This window comes from Ruditapes philippinarum, unplaced genomic scaffold (assembly GCF_026571515.1).
Source record: "Ruditapes philippinarum isolate M1 unplaced genomic scaffold, ASM2657151v2 ctg17290_1_1_1_1, whole genome shotgun sequence".
Classification (NCBI taxonomy): domain Eukaryota; kingdom Metazoa; phylum Mollusca; class Bivalvia; order Venerida; family Veneridae; genus Ruditapes; species Ruditapes philippinarum.
The window spans coordinates 1-14902 of NW_026862803.1; the positions used below are offsets into that span (position 1 = coordinate 1).

A 14902-nucleotide genomic window follows, 5' to 3' on the forward strand; every position below is an offset into this window, starting at 1 on the left:
TTAATATTTTAAATTTTCTGTGACTGCTAGTAAAAGCAACACATGATGATGCTAATATTTGTAAAACTTGCACACTAGATTCATTTTCATCTGCCAATAAGTTTAATTTGGTGAATAATGAATGTATTTGTGGCAAGAAAAACTATTTTATTAAAACCTTCATATTTGACTACCATTTTCCTTGATGTTTTTTACACAGTCAATTAAAATATGTTATAAAACACATATACTGACATATAGTCTGTTCATATAGTTTTAATTTTATAGCAAGTTAAGTGTTGGAAGTTTTTCTCAACTTAACTTGAAAGTTTTGACCCATCTATCCTATCATACTTGCTTTTTTGGGGATTACCTTGATACCGTAGTAACCTCCTCTGAAATTACCCAAAATGACAGACATTGAAAATATTCTAAAAATGTCATTTTTATTGGTTCTTTTGAAATAATTTTTTGACAAACAGTTCAGGAAAAGATTCAGTTATAAGATGGAAGAAAAATGTCATTAATTTATGATATTTATATTTAAATATTTTCTGATAAACGTTAAGTACCGTGATATCATAGAACCCCGGGCTACATATTGCAGGATTTTTTGGCTCCACTAGTCCAAAATAGAGGAGGTTATATCCAGCTAACATTGTTAGAATATATAGTATGTATTTTACGGTGCGAATCTCTGCATGGCAGGGATTTCGAAAAAACAAATTTAAGTCAAAGTCCCACAGTTCTCAAATAGAGATGGGGGTCCGGTCTATTCTATTCATATTGAATAGGCTGCTGTCAAAAATGAAAGTAAATTGGTCACTGTCAAATGTCAAGTTGAAGGAAGAGTTAGACACTGAGCGTAACACATTTGGCTCAATTTTGATGAAACATGATTGAATATAATGGGCCAAAAATAAAATTGTGTTTGTTTCCCATTCCCAACTGACCCAATGAAAACGCCCCGATCCGGAAATTTTTATTTCAGTTTTAGGTCTGAAAATATATTTTTTTGTTCCTATCAGGATCAAATTATAAAGTTTTATTCACATATAAGTTTACATGTCTCAATTTTGGTCAAATTTTAAAGAAACTTGATCAGAATGTACTTACAGATAGATGAAAAAGTGTTGTCTGGGACAAGACACAATGTCAGAAGAAAGGAAAACCTAAAATCTGTACTGTAGGTCTCAAATTTATACAATTTTTTACAAAACATGGCCTTAGGACTAAGCTCAATAAAATTTTAATATACATGTATCTTTGATCTCTAATTAGGTCATTCAATCATAATAGACCATCTTAATGCATGGTCCTCTGTCTACATGAACTTTATTAACATGCTAATGTCTGGCTTTTTATTTTAGAGAAAAACATAAACCATACCTAGGGTCTGAAATATCATATTACAAAGAAGATGGCAAGTGTATGTAACAGGCATTTTTTAACACGACTGCTACATTGTTCCCATAGGAACACTGCAAATAGACTTGTGTGGAGAACTTTCTCATCTTTTAAGTTTGCTCCATGTCTCAATGACAGTAAAACTATTGTCACTAGAAAATTTGCTGGCAGGAAATGTTCAGTCTGCAAGAGCTGTCACAGTGATTCGGCAGGGAGTTCTCCAAACACAAGTATAGATGACAACTGCACAGAGACAAATGTTGACTTTGTCAGAGAGAGTCCTAGAGGACACCTAAGCCAGAAGAAACATTCAAAAGGACGCAAAAAGTCTGGACAAAATACAGATCTACACATACCTGTCCTGAAAGATGAAGTGCTGTCTTATCTTGGAGGAAAATCTGGCCAGGTGGGAGTTTATTTAATTTCATTATGATTATAAGTTTTTATTTTTGCATCGTTCTGCAGTTGTCAATTAAAAATGTTTACAAGTTAGACTAAATAGTTGTATAAATTTGATATTTCATCAAATTTTGTTTTACAATAAAATTACTGCAAAGCATATATGTATTTTATTGCAAAACTTAACAAAAGTCTTTGTGAGGTAAACGTCAAGGTACTTATTATTACTTATATGTAATTAAGTTTATTCTTTTAATTAAAGGTTTTTATATGAATATTCTTGATGATATTCTATGAGCTTAGTCAGCTTACAAAAGGTACTTGGAGGCGAGCTTTGGATTTTGCCTGACGTCTTATTAAAATATAATATACATTTGTAGATCTATTAGATATTTGAATAGACTGTGACACATGTTTTATATAAACATCCTATATTGCAGGAGAGAAAAAAAAACATGAAAAAATTCTGTATTTTAGCATATTTATTTAATATATATTTTCAAATTATAAGAGAAAATTTACTATCATTTATTATTTATTATTTCAGCGTTTACTGGACATGACATTTGGAGCAGGTGGGCATACAAAAGCTTTGTTAGAGAGCGGACAAGGATACCATATATACACACTAGACAGGGATCCACTTGCTTACAAAATTGCTTGTGAACTTGCTGAACAAAGGTATTACTAAAGGTTTCACAAAACATGTTCAGCAGGCCTGAATTATGTTATATATTTTCAACATTTTCTCATCTTTTTACAAAGCATGCATTTGTATTTAACTTGTGATATCATTGGTAGTAAAATAAAAGCTGAAAATATAATTAAGTTTATCCCAGTTGACAAAATTGTAATAGTTTTATCTTGGAAATTTCAGAAAAAAATATGATTTTTTTCCCCCCAAAATCCCTGGAGTCTTTGCTGTATCACCATGGAAAAACTTCTTTGTTTAAAAATTAATTCAGACATTGAGTCCATAAAGTTTTGTTTTTGTATCTCACGGTTGATTCAGTATAGTAGTCTGTCACTTGTGATAAAAATGGTAATTACTATTTACTTATCCAGGAAAGTTGGTAACGTGGATGACGGCTGAGATATTACCAAAAATGTGTTAAAACCAACATTTAAACCAAACAACAAAACTATCTAGAGAATTTACTTAAATTGCAGACCAGGTCAGATAACTCCTTTACTTGGAAGATTCTCAGAGTTACCAGCCTTGCTTGCAGCAAAAGATGTTTCATTTGACTCCCTAGATGGGGCCTTGTTTGATCTTGGCTCCTCCTCCATGCAGTTTGACCAATCACAGAGAGGATTTAGCCTTAGTATGGACGGCCCACTAGACATGAGAATGGATGCTGATAGGTAATAGAAGTTAATTATTAAGTACAATATATAGTGTTATATTGATACTATGTTGTACCCCAACTAAGGGATGGCATATAGATTTGCCTTAGTCTGTCACATTGTCCGTCTGTAGGCTGACAATGATACAAATGTAGTGTAGGATGTTGTGGGCATTAGTGCCCTATGGACACAATACTAGTTTACTTTTTCTTATATTATTGTTGAAGTTAAAGAAATTAGTCAAGGAGGCATTAAAGAGCTTAACCCTTTACTTGAGGAACCAAAGTGATAAGCCTGTTTCACCAGAATAGAGGCTGTAATGTACTGATTGGTAGCTTAATTTTTGTATTTTTATATTGAAATCCCTTTAAAGGTTCAATGGAATGTTCCAAATTCAAAGATGGACATATCCATTTCATATAGCAGGTAAAGTGTTAAATACATTGTATCTAATTAGCTGAATATTTGACAATGAAAAGGAGAAAAAATTGTAACAATAAAAAGGGTATATCAATACCCTCAGCTTACGATATGATATATTCATATTTCATGATACAAGGTTCTTGATATTACTGTAGATATGTATCACAATATACAATGTACATCTGTGGGGGAATGAAGACAGAATAAATCATTTAAATTTCATTTCAACTGAGTTACTTTACTGCATTGTATATTGTAAAAATATAAATATCAGGTGAATGCACACATCACTAATTCACTATGCTAGTCAGTAACTGTTATAGTTGTGACTTGATAGGTTGCTGACTTGAGATCACAGGTCCCTCACCGCTGTAGGTTCGATCCTCACTTGGGTCGAAATCTTTCATGTGAGGAAGCCATCCAGCTGGCTTACGGGAGGTCTGTGGTTCTACCCAGGTGCCCGTTCCTGCCTGAAATAATGCCCGGAGGGGCACCTAGGGTCTTCCTCCACCAATTAAAGCTGGAAAAAAATCGACGAAAAAATTTCGGCAGGACGCTCTAGGATGGCTCGACTTGAGTGTACGGTCGCCAATATGGGCTTTCCAGCGGCAACCTTAAATAAAGGCATTAAAAAAAAAAAGTTATAGTTGTGACTTGATAGGTTGCTTGATCAGCCATTGTGTTAGAGTTGTGGTAATAGCTCAGTTTTATGACATCAGGTTACCAGACCAGCCTACAGCAGCAGATGTTGTAAATACTCTAGATGAGTTAGAACTTGCCAAGATATTTAAGAAGTATGGGGAAGACACAAGATCGAAGAAGTTTGCCCATGCCATAGTTGAAGCGAGATCAGCTTTTGGGAGGATCACAGGAACAAAAGAACTTGCGGACATCATACAGACTGTTTCTGGAGGGTAGGTGACCTATGGCTAACGCTAATAAATTATACAAATGCATGACATATTCATGATATTGTGGTAATTATTATACAGTTATTTCATATGTAATTTGGGAACAGTCAAACTGTTGGCCCGAGATGGAGGGGCGAGTGTTTTGTACTGTTGCCCAAGGCCGTAGGCCGAGGGCAACAGTTCAAAACACTATCCCCGACACCGAGGGACAATTGCTTGACTGTTCCCAAATCACATATGATATAACTGTTTTATTACCTGATCAATTAGTGTTTTAACAGTACTTGCAGAAGAAAAAAGGAACAAGAAAATAGTTTTGCACATATGTTAATAATTAAACTTAATACTTTAACTATGTCACGTCACGTGTGGTTTATGAACAAGATCGATGGACGCTTCAAATGGCAATCCTCTATGACGTCAATGACGTCACAGCACGCGGGGTAAACAGTCAAAACTATTGACTGGTCAACAGTTCGCGAACGTTGATGTTTTTAGAATTTCAGAAAACAGTTAAAAATACCAAATTACATTTATATAAGGTATCAGGTAATAAAAGATTTCAAGATTTTATTTTCAAAACACCAGAAGGTCATAGACCCATGTGGCCAACATTTACATACTATATATGGCTACAGCAATTCAACATTTAATAATAATAATTACATATTCAAACATGCATACACACACACATTACATACATATATATATATACATAAGTACATGCACACTCATAAATTTGCATATATACCATCTACACATATGTATACACATATATTTTCGCATATGTATAAGCACTGCTACATGCAACCCGTTTTTGTGTCGCCTTGAAAAGGTGAAATATAGGGGTTACTTTGTCGGCGGCGTCGTTGTCGTTGTCGGCGTTGGCGTCCCCTAAAGCTTGTCCGGAGCATAACTCAGTCACTATAAGTCTGATTGACTTCAAACTTGGTATGCATGCTTCTTTCAATAACCCGAAGTGCAGTGCACAAGGACCGGTACTCTGCAGTTCTTATTTTTTGAGTTATTGCCCTTTGTTAATTTTCATACTTTAATTTTGTCCGGGCCATTTCTCTTCAACTAAAAAAGCTTTGGACTTGAAACTTCATAGGATGATAGATCTCATTAAGAAGAAGTGCAGTGCACAAGAACCGATACTCTGCACTTCCTAATTTTTGAGTTATTGCCCTTTGTTTATTTTCATACTTTATTTTTGTCCGGGCCATTTCTCCTAATGTATGAAAGCCATGGACTTGAAACTTCATAGGATGATAGGTCTCATTAAGAAGAAGTGCAGTGCACAAGAACAGGTACTCTGCATTTCTTATTTTTTGAGTTATTGCCCTTTGTTTATTTTCATACTTTAATTTTGTCCGGGCCATTTCTCTTCAACTAAAACAGCTATGGACTTGAAACTTCATAGGATGATAGATCTCATTAAGAAGAAGTGCAATGCACAAGAACCGGTACTCTGCACTTCCTAATTTTTGAGTTATTGCGCTTTGTTAATTTTCATACTTTATTTTTGTCCGGGCCATTTCTCCTAATGTATAAAAGCCATGGACTTGAAACTTTATAGGATGATAGGTCTCATTAAGAAGAATTGCAGTGCTCAAGAACAGGTACTCTGCATTTCTTATTTTTTGAGTTATTGCCCTTTGTTTATGTTCATACTTTAATTTTGTCCGGGCCATTTCTCCTTAAGTATAAAAGCTATGGACTTGAAACTTCATAGGATGATAGATCTCATTAAGAAGAAGTGCAGTGCACAAGAATCGGTACTCTGCATTTCTTATTTTTTGAGTTATGGCCCTTTGTTAATTTTCATACTTAATTTTTATCCAGGCCATTTCTACAAAAGTATAAAAGTTATGGACTTGAAACTTCATAGGATGATGGATCTCATTAGGAAAAGTGCAGTGCATAAGAACTGATACTCTGCATTTCTTATTTTTAGAGTTATTGCCCTTTGTTGATTTTCTTACTTTATTTTTGTCCTGGTCATTTCTCCTCAAGTATAAAAGCTATGGACTTGAAACATCATAGAATGATAGATCTTATTGATAAGAAGTGCAGTGCACAGAAACTGCTGCTCTGCACTTATTATTTTTTTAGTTATTGCCCTTTGTTATTTTTCTTTTTTCATTTTTGTCCTGGCCATTTCTCCTAAACCACATTGTTCACAAGGCGACACATCCGACTCGCGGAGTTCTTGTTTTAATTACATTGATATGCTCCAACATTTTTTTTGTAACATAATAGACAGAATAAACATTTTTAATATTCAATACACTTGTATGTGCATATACAACATAGTGCAGTAAAGTAAGTAGTAGTAAGAAAAATGATTCCATATCTAGTCACAACTTGCTAGAAAACGAAAGTGGAAAGTTGGTGACCAATGGATTTTATTTCAAAAATTTTAGATCATAAATGTAAAATGTAAATCGGACATAAAATAAATACGAATTCTTATTCAAAACTTGCACAAAAGCGAAACTAGCAAGTTGATTGACATATGGATTTACTATAATTTTACATAATGAGATTACATTTTACAAAGCTAAGTGATAAACAATAAAGGCATATAAGAGTCATACTAACAAAATTCACATCATAACATCTTGAAAAATCAGTTTAAGAATAGTTGTCTCTGTAAAGTTTGTTTGTTCTTAATGTAAATGCTTTTTCTACATATGTACTTAAATTTCTTATGACACGCTTACATTCTGTAGTAATTAATTCAACAAATTTTTGCATATTTGGTCGTCTGTAATAATAGGCTGGTACAAATTGCCTTCTCAATCATTATATAAAACACATTCTAAAACAAAATGATATTCGTCTTCTAATTTATCGCAAAAAGTACATTTCTGTTCATTTACTGGAGTGCTAACAGGTCTAGTCCATCGGCCACTTTCAATAAAAAGTCTATGTGATGATACGCGTAATCGTGATAAACAAACACGGAATTTTTTAACGTTTACCAAATCAAGATATGGTTGAAATCTGTGGTTTAAAACGTATTTATAAAACAAAGCTCTACTTGAGTTATTTAGTCTACCAGACCAGTTTTGTAAAAAATATTTTGATGTCTTTAATCATTAAACAAAATAGATGTACTGTTTCTAAAATTGCTTTATGTAGTTTAAGGTGACCCAGTTCCGTTGTCTCTGAACAGCTATTATTACTTGATAGGAAATAATAATTTAAATACCTTTAATCAAGACTGATTTACTTTGATGTTTCATAGTTCAGATGATGAGCCATAAACACATGACTTGTATAGTGTTTTAACAACTTATTGTTTCATATGAAGTAATAGTCCGCACTATTACTTCCTGACTTGGGGGACTTCCATGGCAAGCAACTTCAAATCATTTGCCCCTCACCACTTTGGGGTCAAACCCCATCAAGGGCTTTGGATTTTTGTTTGTGATGAAACCATCCAACTACAGGGTTCCCACGGTCAGGGAAAAGTCAGGGAAAAATGATTTTTTTTCAAGGTCAGGGAAAAGTCAGGGAATTTTGAAATTGGTCAGGGAAATTTGAAAAATAAGCCAAAGTCAGGGAAAAGTCAGGGAATTGTGTAGAAAATAATGTTTGTCAAACAACAAGAAGCAAAATCAGTAAAAGCTAAGGCAGTTTCTTCTATTATTTTGGGTATCTTGATTGTTATTTTTTATTATGAGTGTCTGTTTTTTTTATATTCTTTTTCTCTTAAAAATGATTATGATTCTCCCTGAAGATTTTGTCATTAACAGTAACTATCTTTTTAAGAAAGAAGCTAAAAGGAGTTTAAGCATCCCTTGCCTCTTGAGCTGTTTATGGTTTGTTCTTGTGAAAGAGGCTGTTAATCTGCTCAGGAGGCTGAAAAAAGATAAAAATTGACTTGCTTGTGAAGTCAAATGCCAAGTGCAATGCCTTCAGGGTCAAGGTCAAAGAAAAGTAATAAAGAATCCAGTAAAGATATCAATTGAGAAACTTGAGAAAACACTTAGTGGACTTTGATTATGTACCAATCATTTTAGTGCCATGTTTTTATTTTACACACATGCATTAAACCATAACTTTGAGATACTAACTGCCATGGCTAGTTTTATTAGTATTACTGTATTTTGCTTTTTATGTAGCCACTTCATTACCTGTCTTATTGTTTCTTGTTTAACACAAGTTTCTATTGATTATTATCATGTATTTTATTTAAATGCAGGTCTGTTTTAGTCAATCCTCCATTGATAACACTGCTTTGTATTTTAAAGAGAATGAAACATCTTTTAGCATGACATGTATTATCAAATACTTTACATTTTGGATAAATGTACTCATACTTGTTGAAAGTAAACAAGACAAGTAGCTTATGACAATCGCTGGCTAATATTTTTGTATGTTTTATCTTGAATAATTGAAAATAAAGAAATGGAGAAAATAGGTTGGCTGTTTCAGCCTGTTTGAGGAGGAGGAGGTCGAAATACGTGTATAAAAATACATTAAATGCTCTAAGATTGTGCAAACTTGACGCTGTTATTGGTCAGGGAAAAATGGCTTTGGTCAGGGAAAAGTCATGGAAAAGTCAGGGAATTTTGATTTCTCTTCTTTGTGGGAACCCTGAACTAGCTTATAGAAGGTCAGTGGTTTTACTCAGGTGCCCACTTGTGCCTAAAATAACCCATGAAGAGGTACCCAAGGTGTTCCCCCATCAGTAAAGCTGGAAAGATGCCATATGATCTGTACGTTGTTGATGTTACTTAAAATCCAACAAAACAAACAGACATTTCCCGACATTGAATCACGTGTTCCTAACAGTAGTTGGGTCATATCCTGACAGGGACTATGTTATCAAGATATAGAAGATATCAAGCTAGCTTATTGAATGTCAGTGTTTCTACTTAGGTGCCTGGTCAAACCTAAAGTAATGCAAAATCTTCTTCCACCAGGAATGTTTAAAAAATTTGCTTTATGTATATGCTTAAAAAAACATACATATGTATAACCGGACTTGTACAGTTTATTGTGACTTTAAACCAAAATGAGAAATTATCAAAATAACACTGATGATTAATATTAGCAATTATCAAAATGATATTGATAATTAATATTACCAATTATCTTAAACATTTCATCCTTTCATTTTCCTTCTTTTAATTCTTAGCATGTTAGAATGCAAATACACATGCATGTACATGTATGTTTGTTGAGATGTCACTTTATAAAACAATAGCCATGTTATATATTACAGAGCATTCGGACATGACAGTCTCGGGAGGTACAGTCATCCAGCCACGAAGATTTTCCAAGCTCTCCGTATCTTTGTCAACAATGAAATGAATGAACTAAATAATGGTATAGAAGTGGTGCATAAGTTTCTAAAGCCAGGCGGGATATGTGTAGCTATTTCCTTCCACTCTTTAGAGGACAGAATTGTTAAAAGACATTTTAATACGGTGGATATAGACCAAAAAATTAACATGTCTTTGGTTCAAAAACATCGTCTGATGAGTAGATTAGCAGATTCAAAATCTGAGTTAGATTCAATGGTTATACGCAAGTGGAAGCGGATTAATAAAAAGGTTACTATGGCGACGGATTCTGAGGTAGAAGCAAATCCCCGTAGTCGATCAGCCAAATTACGAGCAGCCATGAAACTTGAAATTGAGTCATGAAAATATCTATAAAAAATACTAATACTTGAAAATATGTTTGTAAGATATTAGTAGTAATTAAAAAATAAGTGGTTTGATTTAATAGTTTGAAAGCGTGTTAAATTATTTAAGAGATTAATAGACTGAGGACTACCAGATTGGAGTCTTTGGTCAGTAACAAGTACCTGCCAGCAGGTTGTTAATGGAAAACTTGAACCCTTGACTTGCTGAATTTCTTACTGGACCTGTCCAGCTATCATAGTTTTGGTACTGCCCAATATCATTTTCCAGGATATCAAGATGAATATTTAAAGTTGGTCAGCTTGTTAGTTTACCCTCTGGATTATGGCAGTTAGCTACATGTACTTTGAATTGATAACCATACAGCACAGTTCAGCCACCACATTGTTCCTATGCAGACCGTCAAGCAGTTTACCAGTACTAGTTGCCTTCCCTTTCACAAGGAACTGAATAATTCTGAACATGCCAGAGCAGATGTACATTGTGAATGACTGTAGATAGGATTTCGTAATCAGTCATAACAAAAGTGCCCTGCACTGTCCGGGAATCAAACTTTAGTCGCCCAGTTTACAATCCAATGCTGACTTGGCTCAATACTGGTGGCAAAGGATTCAACAGGTTTAGGGTAAAAAGTTGCTTTTAAGCTGACATAAACTAACATTTGGTTACTTTTCTTTTAATATTGCAGTTTCTTCTGTACTGGTCTATAGATAATGTGTCATTTTAGTATTGCAAAGGAAAGAAAACCAAAATTGAATTTTCTATTTGTAATAAAACAAAATTAGGCAGATATTGTCTGGAGGTATTAATCAATTACAAGTTGATTGACATTTGCAATTGAACTTGGGCATTTTTATTTTGCAATTGAACTTGGGCATTTTTATTTTAAGTCAATTGTTCCCCTTTACTGGAATAAAAGAATTTGTCAATGAATGTGTACAAATTTCAATGAAACCTCAACTTATTTTGTAATATACTGAATTATTTAGTTTGTCATGTTGCCATTAATTTAATGATTGTTTGTGCGGTTTAAAGACACACTGACTCTGTAAAATTCATATGGTGACCCTCCAGCTTTATTGGTTGAGGAATACCTTCTAACATCTTTCTTGCTGGATAACTTTCTCATATTAAAGAATTTAAAGTCCATGGCGGGATTCAACCTACAGTTGTAAAGTGGTTTGAAGCCAACTATCTTAACCACCAGACACCGAGTGGCCCCATTTTTAATGAAAAATTATGCAGCAAAGTTATAATTAAGTTTTTGTTTTGTTTTGGTTTTTCATTCTCTAGTGTTATTTTCCTCTTTTCTCTGCTGTTGAAAAAAAAAATTGTAGTAATTTACTATTAACTTAATGATTCTGAGTTTCGTAAATGGACTTGTCCGGTTCCATTGGAAAAGACCACTATTGATTTTGGAGAATATTCCCCCGACCACCATGATGGAAATTTAAAGTTTTGTTACCCACCAATATAGTTAAGATTGCACAAATAAGATGTGTACACTTACAGAAACTTGCTATTATAAGATTGTAAAAATAAAAAAAACAAAGATTCATAATAAAACTTTTAACATTTTATTGTAAACAATGTTGTTTTTTTATATAGTTGAAGAACACACTTAGCAAACATCACACAAAAATCAGTCCATTTGTACAATATCTAATACTGTTTCGGTAAAGTGACATTAATTAACATCATATAAGTAATATACATGTATATACTTCACACTAAACACATTACGGAATCCGGGGGAAATGTCGGGGGCACACAATGAAACTTATAACATATCAAATAACAATTTTCGATTTTTTTTTTTTAACTTTTTTTTTGGCATCTTTTTAAAATGATGCCATATTTTCATTGTATTTTCATCACATATTTTAAGATGAAAATGGATTTTTTTTAAAAAATGAAACGTATGGAAACAATGAAACTCGTGAGAAACTGGTAAAAATAATTACAAATAGATATAATATGGAAAAACAACAACTACAATAACAACTTATCAATTGCATATATATATATAAATTAGTTAAGAGAAGAAAAACAACATCCTAAAGGCCATTTTAATTTAAAAGTTTTGTTTATATTTACTATATTATATATTGTTATATACCAGGTATGTTTATTAGCCAGATCTGAGTATTTACTGTCTCATTCAGAATTTATCTAACAATAATCTATATAACAAGTTAAAAGAAAAAAAAAACAAATGGGAAAAAATTCTTTTTTAAAAGGAAAGGTTAATTGAACATGTTGAATGGTATGACCCATTTTCTATTTAAACTTCTAATTAACTAATTAGTCATTTTTTGTTTTTTTAAACAAAAGTTGATTTCTTCAGGGGTGGTAAAATTGGTTAATGTAGCATTTAATTCAATATGGCCAAACAAGACTATATATTTCAATAGCAAAACATTCCATTGAAATATATTAAAATGACTGTGTTAATAAATTAAAATATCAAAGTTGTTTTAAACATGAATATTTAAACAAATTTGAAAGACCTCGTGCTCAAACAGTTCTTTTCTTATAAATTGGAATTATTTTTTTGAGTAAAAATTATTGAAGAATTTCTAATTTCAATTTTTTGTTTTCTTGTCTAATTATTCTACCATTCTGTTGCTGCTGATGAACTATTTAATTCTTACACCAGTATTTTCATATCTTTTTTTTTTACAATTTATACATCTGTTTATTATTATTTTATTTTTAAATTTTACTAAAACGCCTTGTATAAGACTTTATACGCATTTTTTAGTACTGGTTGGTTCCAGGAATGGATTCGAGAGTGTTAAAATAAGCTTATAGCTTCCAACACAATCAAACTAAAATAAATTTGTATAAACTAACATTCCTCATCATCAAGTTATTGTAATAGTATGAAAAGAAAGTAAATTTGATGAGGACATAAATTTTTTGAAGTTTTAAGTCAAAATGACCAGACTATAATGACTAAATACAGATTTTTTATATCTGCTTATCATTTTATAACATTTAATTCCTTTTTCTGAAAGAGAGTTTAGATGGAATACATGTATTTCATATACTTTCATGTTTTTGTTTTTATGTAACATTTAGTTCTCTGCTTTTTGTATAATGGATGATTGTCTTAAATCTACATTCTACAAACTTATACTGGCAGTGAACGTAATGTTATAGTGTTGTTTAAACTAATAACTATCATTTCTTTTCTCTACATGTATATTTATTTATATATGATAATTCAAGTTTTTTAATTGACTAAGGAAAGATAACTGTATTCTAGTAACTAAGTTTATACACTGATGTATCTACTAACGGGGCTCCAAATTGAGTCTGTTTTTCATAAGGTTTGGTCAAGTCTATTCCGGGATGTGTAAAAGTGTAACCAATAGGTAAACACATTGGTGCGTCCATAACCATTGGCATATCTGAATTATCTTCGGCTTTTCCTTCGTTTTCTGTTTTATTTTTCTCTTCTTCTGTTTCGTCGACCTTGTATGTTATAGGGATTTGGATATTCTGACGGTATCTGGGCTGCTCCCAGGGCCATGGGGGACGGTGAAGGGGCTCGGGGTCTGTGTTGTCTACGGTCTCACTAATCCATTCTGGGTGAACTATGAAGAAGGACTTTGACTGGAATGAGTTCTGAAAATAAAATCTCTCAAATATAAAATTGTTACAAAATTTAGTTGCTGAAATTTTTCATGAAATTTTCTTATCTTTTATTTAAAGGCCCATTGTGCCTCAGATATTCTTTTATTTTTATTTTGCAAAAGTTTTTTTTTTTTTTTTTTTTTTATGTAAAAAAATCTACTGGTGATATTAGAATCTAACATGCTCTTAAAGCATTATTTAAACATTATTGATTTGTGTGTGTCCTTTCTAAAGAAATGAAAATGTATTTGTTTTTAGGCATAGTGTGCCTATAAAAGAAGAAACATTGCTTTGATGAACAGTCCCAGATTCCTCTACTTTAATTGGACTGCTTTGATACCATGCCACTAAATGATGTTGAAATGCTGCTAAAATTTTGCATTATGTAGATAATAGACTTTTAACATCATTGTAAATATTCATTCCTAGACCATTAGTTACTAGTATCCAGTGAAATCAGCATCTCTTGACAACCTGAGTTCTCTGTTATGAGGTATTATAGTGAGTTATTCTATTTAATAACTTAAACTCCATAATCATTTAGTGAGTATTTTCTGCATTGTGTCAGCATTTAGTGTGACATTATTCCTGTTTTCTTGTACATGTACATGTACTTACCCCAAAGAGACTGTCTTGATGATGGTGGTCCTTGGTGATCGGTCTTAGAGCCCTGTAAATAACACAATATATTTATGTATATAAGTAAACAACAAGTTTTGAAAAAGCTACCAACCCTGTCATTAATAGACAAATTCTCATCAAATCAATCTTGAGATAAATTATGGAAGTGTTTAAGTAAGTAATGAATATCACAAAAAGAAACGAAAAATAAAAAAGAAAATGCAGGATACACTTATGTTTTTTTGTTTTTTGTTGTTGTTTTTTTTTGTAAAATTTGACTGAAAATTTTTGTAAATATATTTTTCCCATTTTTCCCCTTTTCACTGGTGGATTGAGTGCTATAATTGCTTATCTGTATTTTACCAATTTATATATCTTTTGTTTTTAAATGGCAATATCACAGACTGGCTAAAATTATTTGTACACTTGACAATAATTTGAATACTTAAAACATTTTTTTTAAATTTTCTATAAAGATTCACAAAAGACACTTGACATGCTCCTTTAAGG

The 14902-nt window shown here is 32.4% G+C and overlaps 2 protein-coding genes across 2 annotated transcripts; one reads left to right on the forward strand and one right to left on the reverse strand.

Moving 5' to 3' along the window:
- The first annotated feature begins 949 nt into the window (after nucleotides 1-949).
- Nucleotides 950-10211, forward strand: LOC132720267 (12S rRNA N4-methylcytidine methyltransferase-like). Its single transcript, XM_060704359.1, has 6 exons — nucleotides 950-1160; nucleotides 1350-1792; nucleotides 2333-2466; nucleotides 2956-3150; nucleotides 4275-4469; nucleotides 9706-10211. The coding sequence occupies exons 2-6, from the start codon at nucleotides 1400-1402 to the stop codon at nucleotides 10127-10129; spliced, it is 1341 nt and encodes a 446-aa protein (XP_060560342.1). The 5' UTR covers nucleotides 950-1160; nucleotides 1350-1399; the 3' UTR covers nucleotides 10130-10211.
- A 2589-nt stretch (nucleotides 10212-12800) lies between these two features.
- Nucleotides 12801-14441, reverse strand: LOC132720268 (uncharacterized; the record flags this gene model as incomplete). The annotated part of the gene is given in 2 exon segments (XM_060704360.1): nucleotides 12801-13762; nucleotides 14390-14441. Coding segments are annotated over 2 exon segments (418 nt in total), but the record flags the coding sequence as incomplete, so codon positions are not given.
- Between the last annotated feature and the right edge of the window lie 461 nt (nucleotides 14442-14902).

Excerpts from the sequence above, each read along its gene's own strand:
- LOC132720267 (XM_060704359.1), top strand. The coding sequence starts at position 1,400 with ATGGCAAGTGTATGTAACAGGCATTTTTTAACACGACTGCTACATTGT. Across the intron at positions 2,467-2,955 it reads TGTGAACTTGCTGAACAAAG|ACCAGGTCAGATAACTCCTT; the intron begins GTATTACTAAAG and ends CTTAAATTGCAG. Across the intron at positions 3,151-4,274 it reads ATGAGAATGGATGCTGATAG|GTTACCAGACCAGCCTACAG; the intron begins GTAATAGAAGTT and ends TTATGACATCAG.